The 8120-nt window shown below is 39.8% G+C and overlaps 1 protein-coding gene across 1 annotated transcript; it reads right to left on the bottom strand.

The window, feature by feature from the left end:
• Nucleotides 1–1468: 1468 nt before the first annotated feature.
• On the bottom strand, nucleotides 1469–7289 carry ghitm (growth hormone inducible transmembrane protein). The gene is made up of 9 exons (XM_030774232.1): nucleotides 7236–7289; nucleotides 6181–6334; nucleotides 5791–5893; nucleotides 5521–5632; nucleotides 5023–5164; nucleotides 3753–3861; nucleotides 3128–3316; nucleotides 2628–2799; nucleotides 1469–2237 (listed from the first exon to the last, which is right to left on the bottom strand). Exons 2-9 carry the CDS (start codon nucleotides 6301–6303, stop codon nucleotides 2150–2152), a joined length of 1038 nt encoding a protein of 345 aa, XP_030630092.1. The 5' UTR covers nucleotides 6304–6334; nucleotides 7236–7289; the 3' UTR covers nucleotides 1469–2149.
• Nucleotides 7290–8120: the final 831 nt, after the last annotated feature.

Genomic DNA, 8120 nt, shown 5'->3' with positions numbered 1-8120 from the left:
AAGCAGCAGACATTTCACATGTATCTGTTTTTAATAATACACCTGGGCGCATGCAGATGTTGGCATCTGTTGTCCATGGCCTGGTTTGCGGCTTTAATTTTAGAGGAGTAGGCAGATGGCGGACAAGAGGCTTTAGCTAATCCTTTGTCATCTGCTGCCCCGTGGGGCCAGTCAGTCTGCTGGGAAATGTAAGGTAGGCCTGCTGTCCCGGTATGTACTCCAACAGGGCACTGAGAGGACAGTTAAAGATCAGAGGTGGCATGTACACACACTGGCTCGAGATAATTGGCAATGTTAAGATACTGGAGGAATGGCGCACTTACTTTGCGAATTTAACAAGTTCTTATTTGGCGACAATTTTTGTACTTTTATGTGTGACTCGTGGTTTCGCCTGAATCTGTGTGCCTAAGGGACTTGATGTCAATTGTATCGTTTTCTAATATTGTCCGGCATAAGAGCAGGAATGAGGCTTACAGATGGTGGATGTCAATGGCTTTTAACAAGAGTTTATCTTATTGTGTTGCATTAAGCACAGCTAGCGGGGCTCAGATCCCATCCAGCCAGACATCAAAATGTATCCCTATCAAGCAGCAGCTTCAGAGTGTGTTTATACAAACACAACCCTCAAGTTGCACAATCTTCAAGCTTCAAGCAAACCATACGGTGTGGGAATTTAAGGAAACGTGATTTTGAATTTGAAACCGGAGATAAAAAATGTGACATATGATTGCACAGTGATAATAACATCGACATGGATATGAGATTTAATATATGTCTTGTTGCATATGGAAGAGTATTGTCCATTCCCCAGATACACAGTATACATATGCATTAAGCCTACATTCATCGGAGTCTGAGAAAACTTTACCTTTACCAAACCGGGATATCCCTATAAGTGAGGTTTCACATGACAAAATCTGTAAGTTATGCCAACGAATGACTTACAAAAATTTAACATATATAAATATAAATACCACTAATGACAAACCTGATACCACATCAGTAACCCGAATTACAACAGAAGTGACAGGGGTGTCTCGGTATGCATGCTGTACTGTACCGGTAAACCACGTGCTCAGACTAGACTTTTTGTGCATTGTGTAAGTGTTACTTGTCCATGGCAGTTCAGAGAGCTTCGCAGACGACAGTAGGCTATGTGTCATGCAATACGCTACGACCCGGTCGCATGCACGCTAGCTTACCGATGCAAATTTCACATTGCGTGATATAAGCAGTGAGAACCACCTCCTTTGGTGACATTAAGTTGTATGTTTATATTCATATCATTAAATCAACTTTTAACATTTATAACAGCTAAGTGGGAAATGTTAGGTGAGTGAATTTACATGATGCGTTCTGCTAAATATCTCTGTGTGTAAATTATACATTATCATCTCTGTGTGTAAAAACACACGCAGCAAAAACAAAGCAAAGCAAAACAAAATAAATAAAAAAACCACACACATTATTCATGCCAAGACACATTTGAGTGCATATTTATTTTTATTACTGAACCATAAATGTAACAATCAGTTTAATTCACCAATGGGAAATATTAACTGCTTCATCTGCTGTCGCTGAATGTCACAGAGTGCACTATAAATGAAACTGCATTCACCATCATTCTTCATACAACTTAACAAAGCACTGGAGAAAAGTGTTACAAACTTCATCCTCATCTCCCCTGATGTTATTCCAATGTAAAGAATGACTACTGAGAACACTTTAATCTTTAAAATAAATAAGGTAGAAAAATATACCTGACAATAATGATTGCCTGAACTTAGATTAAATGGGTGATTGCAGGCTTAGATCAGACGCATTATTCTGTGTCCCCTCATATTTAGTAATCATATACACTGTACTTTTACTCTGAAAGGAGGACTGAATCACTCCCTTTTTACAAATGGTGAGAGATATTTTGTTGGAGACTGCACCCTCATTGTGCCCACGAGTAAAATAGGTTTCTGTCTCACTAACCTAAGTGTTTAAGCAGAGGTTTGTCTTTGGCCTGGCATTGACATGTACTTGCTTTAGAACGGTAAAAGCTAAGTGCTGTTTGAGGGTTTCAATCTTTCCTTTCATCCCCCTCCTCTTCCAAAAAAAAAAATCAGTCCTCAAGTTTGTAGTCTCCTCCCACTTTTTCTGCTCACTTCCTCCGGCCACTGCCACCGTTGGCCAGAATCATCACCAGCCTCATGAAGATGTTGAGTGTGTCCATGTAAATACCCATACACCTGTGAGAGAAGAAACAAACACTCAGACACCGAACAGAATGGACTCGAATGGACCGTTACGCATTCTCTTAGAGTGTTAGTCATATCTCATTTATCAGGCATATGTTTCCCAGTCCTGCTACTGGAGAACCACAGCACTGCAGATTCCAGACCTCTCCCTGTTCCCCCTACATGTGATTCAACTCAACAGCTAGTACAAAGCCTTATATATAGCTATAGCAGGTGTGTTATAGAAATTACAGAACTGTTAGTGTCCAGAAGCAGGATTAGGAAATACAGACATTGAACCAAACTAAGTTTTACTGATACTGCTTGCTCTGGTCATTAATGTGTCCTGTCTTAGCTGTTGTTATTCATTCCTCTCACAGTGGAAAATGTGAGGTGGCTTACGCATTGATGGGGTCATATTTCTGTACTCCATAGACGGGGTAGGACTCAGCGCGTTTGATGACTTTCTGTGTGTCGTAAAGCAGGAACATGCTGAATAACACCAGTCCTCCATACACGGCAACAGAATACAGCCCAGCTCCGAATGCAGAGGTGGGGGGCAGGAACATGGACCCTGTGGAAGCCAATGCAGCATGCTCAAGAACACTTACTCCTGTGCTTTGTATGTGACTTTTTTGATGTAGCTGCACAGTTAAGAATGACATTAAGGCACTTATGTTTATTAAACTATAAACAATTCAATAACATAATTACCAAGCAGCTGACTAACTGCAGTAGGAGTTAATTAAATAAGTATATCTTCAAATGATCTTATTATAAACAAACTTTATTACCATTATTGTTACATCACTAAAAACACATTCATGATCAACATTATAAGTCACTTCTTAGAATCTGATTTCAGCAGACAGGTTATGCTTTGTTTGTAAGCTTTTGTGTACCTAATGAGGAGGCGAAGACCACCCCAAACCCAACGGCGAGTGGGCCGCCCATGTTGAGGAACTTCTCACTGGGAGCACACATGGCCACGGTGGACAGACCTCCCACAATGCCTGCAGTGTACCAGGCCGCGCGCATCATCAGGGGCCCGCCCAGCAGAGTGAGAGGAGCAATGACAGCCCCCATCACGCCTACACACACACACACACACAGGAGAGCACATGTTTAACAGCTTACTAAAAGTAATTTAATGTACATCATTAGACATCACAGCTTCTCATGTCTGGCTACTACTCATAAGACCTCTCATGCTGCTCATAAGACCCCTATGAAAAGCCTTTTAGTTGAATTCTCGATTAATATTCAACAGTTCATATTTTACCAACAGCAGTTCACAACACCCATTCTCTGTAATTATTCCATTACTATTTATCTGTACTCCATGCTTCATCTCTGTGATAACCACTCACTCTGAGGTAGAATTCTGCTGGGCCCCGTGCTCTTCCCAAATTAACTATGCTGTGCAATACTGCCATCTAGTAGTAGACAATATTTGCCAAACACTGCACTACATTAAATAACCCCACATAGAACAGCTGAATTGTCAGAGAGCGCTTAGCCACATACCTGCATGTAACATCCAGGCGAGGTGTTTAGGTACAGGACTGTGCTCGTACGAGATCGATCTGACCAACATTCCAGCTCCAATCATGGCAGCAAACGTTGCTCCGATGGCCTACTCAGAGAGCACAGCCATCTGGTTAGGATTTAGCCTCCACTGCATTCAGTAAATATACACTAAACTAAACTAATATATACTAATAATATTCTAAACTATACTCAAGATTATGAGGTTTAATGTAGAGGTGTTTCTTCTGTCAACAACTGTGAGATTAGTGTAGACCAAAAGTACTGTATACTTTAAAAGGTTAAATGTTGTTTACATCTCAGTCTAGAAACTATATCAGCCTTAATTACAAAACCCAGGGGCATCATATGAAATGTGTCAGGACTTCATTCTTATTCTTTCAGTGGAAGTAACAAACGCTGGAGGCATGTGACGTGTGAACGAGCCACATCAACTTGATGCTGGGTGACAGCTTACACCACTGTTGTGCTTCTCAGCATTTATTCTATATTGGAAAGGACTGATTTTCAGTTCACTCAACATTTATCTGAACATTTTAAACAATTTCATACAATTCTGATTATCTTGTTATAAGCCTTTATTGTTGCTTGGCAACTATTAATATTGGTAAAGTCCACTAGCTCACATTGAAGAAGTTAATGATACTTCATATTATGGAGTGCCCCGTTCCGCTGTCATTACAATGTAGTGTTAATTGTGTTTACACTGACTGTGAATAAAAAACTTCTTTTAGGTTGTGTTGCGTTAACTACTACATTTAAGCATGCATGAAAGGTTGGAAAGACAACCACAAGAACATAGGACCTTGAATTCATCACATTAAAACTTTGAAAATCGATGAGGAACTCGATGATAACCGAGGTCAAAAAATACAGAGAAATATATGATCCCCTGTAAAATTTTATAAAGAAAATGGGAAGAAGCACACTGTCTGGCCTGTAGCAGCCCATGAAACTGGTCCCATGGGACAGGAATGATGTTATGCAGCTATACTGTCATATAGCTAACAACCTTATGTTAAGGTTAATAGTATTACTTTGCTAGGATGATGTCAGCGTTATAAATCTGATGTTGATAGCTAAAGGTAAAATACTGAGGTAAAAGGTTGTAAGCCAGACAGACAACTCCATACAACGCTGTTTCCCCAACTTGTCCATCAAATGACTAACAATTTCGGTGCTACACTGTGGCACAAGTGGGTTTTGCACTTTTAGGCCTTTGTGTTCTGGATCAGGTGAGACACATTACCAGCCAGGACCCTCCCATCATCAGGCCCATGAGTGCTGGAGTTCTGCTGACAGCCACTGCAGACAGGGCAGTCAGACCCACGCTACCCGCAAAGTACATGTATGTGGAGTGAATCCTGTCCTTAACGTACTGAGGCCAGATACTGCAGGAGAGAGGACAGAGATATGAACCATTATTCTCATATTACCACATAATTAAGAGGCAACATGTTTTCTCATGTTGTCAGATGGTTTATCCAGTTATAGGACCATGTCCTAAGTCATTTGGTGGCATCACTGCAGTCTAGTAGCTTAAACAAGAGTTTTCAGTGTACGTAAGGTTACATATACTTTGTAATTTAACGATTTTTAGTACAGCCTAAAAATAATTTTAAAAAAAGGCTCTGACATGACATGATAGCAAGACTGCTTACATCAATAGATGTGTAAGTTAAAACAGTGTGATGATATTTCTGTTTGACTGTGGCTAGGTGCTGATATGGGTCTGGTGCAGACTTACACTGCCTTCTCAATGGCTCCAATCTCATTGGACATGCCCAGTCCATAATAGCACAGAGCTCCCATTCCCAGAACTGCTCCGCCAGCTAAGACCATTCGGCCCATGTTATCAACTGTACATGAGAGAAAGAGAGAGGGGGAAAAAGAGAAGTTAATCAAATGGGAAACTAATGAGTCCAGTACAGTAAACAAAATGACTGTGCATGTGAATAAATTCCACAGACTGCAGGGTGTTGAGTGATGTGAGGTGATGAGAGTCAATTTAGTTTACTTTTAATGGCCGTTTCTGTGGCTGGTTCAAAGGCAGCCTGCTGCAGCTGTTCTTTGGATGTCTTGGTACGTCGGAATCCAAACCTGGCCCTGGAGGAGAAACCCTATGATGGAAAAGTAGTCAAGGTCAATGGTAAAACCTCACAGCTCTTCGTTCAGTTCCACTGTGTAACATATGTAACATTTAGCTGTACAACTGAAATAGCATATTAAATTAATCAAGCATGAGTAATCACATGACACATAACTGTGGAGTGTCAGTGGCTGACATTATGTCATATGACAAGCAACGTCACACAAAAGGCGATACAAACAAATATTTGCATAAATAACCATACGGGCTAAAAGGGTTAAAATGGCACAGAATTTGGTTAAGCCTGGTTCAGCTCACCTGTTGTGGTATTTGGAATGGCTTCAAGGAGGAGCTCCTCAACACTGGTGAGCCCTGGACCAAGGCTGAACGAAGTCCAGTGACGGGGAAACTCCGCAGGCATGCTAGCCTCGCTACCAACATCGCTTCGGACTATTGTTGTATCACCCTGTTACTGAATATGAACGTTAAATCTTTGTTGTATAATTCTGAAAATTCATGAAATTATGACATGAAAATGCGAGCAATTCGTGACAACAGATGTGTACCGAACCACCTGAAATAAAATGATCAGAAACGCATGAAGTCTGAGGAAATACTTCTATATTTATACTGTAAATGTAAAATGTATTGCGCTTCATGAGACTAAGAATCGATTAAACGTCGCTTGCAACGGAAGCGTATATTAAACGATCGTACAAGTAAACTCGACTAACGTGACTCAACACCAGTTTGTTGCTTGGCTACCTAGCGGTACCTTGATATCAGTTTGACGTATACCTAGACTACTAGTTTAATAAACAAGCTTACATTATGACATTTTCTTACTAGATGTCAACCAATACATGAATAGGTGCATCGAAAAATAACGTCTTGTACACTTGTCAGAGGTGTGTATACTAAAAATGTTACTACATAAATAAGTTATGTTAACTTAATGTTACCTAAGCGTAACTCGTTGCATAGTTAGCACAGCTACAGTTAGCATGGAATCAGTGCCAACACTGCCAAAATTAAAACTTCATTTGCACATTCATACTTAAGAAAACATGATGTATAAAAGATTGTGATACAATGTGTGTGTGTGTGTGTGTGTGTGTTTGTCTGTGTGCGTATGTGTGATGGTAGCACACCCAAGTCATGCTAATTTCAGAGGACAGCACTGGTCTGAGTGAGCTAACATGCAAGAAACAGTAACCCTCCTTTATGACTATTTCATATTGCTCCGATTTTATACGAATCGTGAAAAGCTACTGAAAACATACCCGGATGAGGCCTGAATGTGATGATAACATTAATAACTTCAATATTATCATATCTATGGAAAATCTGGTAGTAATTACGTTATAACTTACCAGAAAATTCCTTGCTCTGTTTCACCTTTAAGAAATGCGTAGGGTTAGATGGCTTGACGCAATATATAACAGCCTTCCTGAAATTTCTTGCATGTTACATCACAAGCTAGGGACGACTGCACTGCATTATGGAAGTTGAAGTTCAATGCCGAACTCATATAATTGGACAAAGAAACGTGAACAAACACGTTGGCAGGATGATATCTCAAAACTGCATAGCGCAATACCAGAAATGTGGGTAAAACCATTTAAGCAAAATTTAATGTGAATGATTCATGTGAAACTGTTACTGTTAATTTTTATTCGTCAAATTCGTTTGCGTATGTAATAAAGTTTTTAATTTCTACACTATTTAAGACGATTCAGTGACAATATGTATAGTTTACTGTGGAAGAGATATAACACAAGGTACACAGATCTTATAGGGCAGTTGCTTCTGGATATAGAGATACATAAGTGACATGGCTAAAGTGTGGTAGCCATTGAATATTGTGTTTGTAAATGGTAGCATATAAAACAGACTCTGTGAAATAGCCTACACTGACCCTCACTTACCCCCATTTTGGGTAAACAGATTTAACAATATAATGTAGAGACTGTAATAAGAAAGTTTCCTTGTGAGAGAGTTGCCATGGGAATGGATATTAATAATAATAATAATAATAATAATAATAATAATAATAGCTGTGGGTTTTCAATATGAATATCTTGAGTCGCTGTCCTATTTCCCTCTCTGTTTATGGTGGATATGAAAATGCCAGCCACTAAGTTCCAGAACTTACTGGCCTACTGTACAGACATTGCTAAAAATACAGGATAATAACTGACACTGCATTTTGAACAAATAAATTTTGTGTTAGCAGACGTACTGACGGACTGAGGGCC

This window comes from Chanos chanos, chromosome 5 (genome assembly GCF_902362185.1).
Source record: "Chanos chanos chromosome 5, fChaCha1.1, whole genome shotgun sequence".
Taxonomy (NCBI): domain Eukaryota; kingdom Metazoa; phylum Chordata; class Actinopteri; order Gonorynchiformes; family Chanidae; genus Chanos; species Chanos chanos.
Note: the sequence above shows the minus strand (reverse complement) of the source record. Positions and strands in the feature narration are given on the sequence as shown.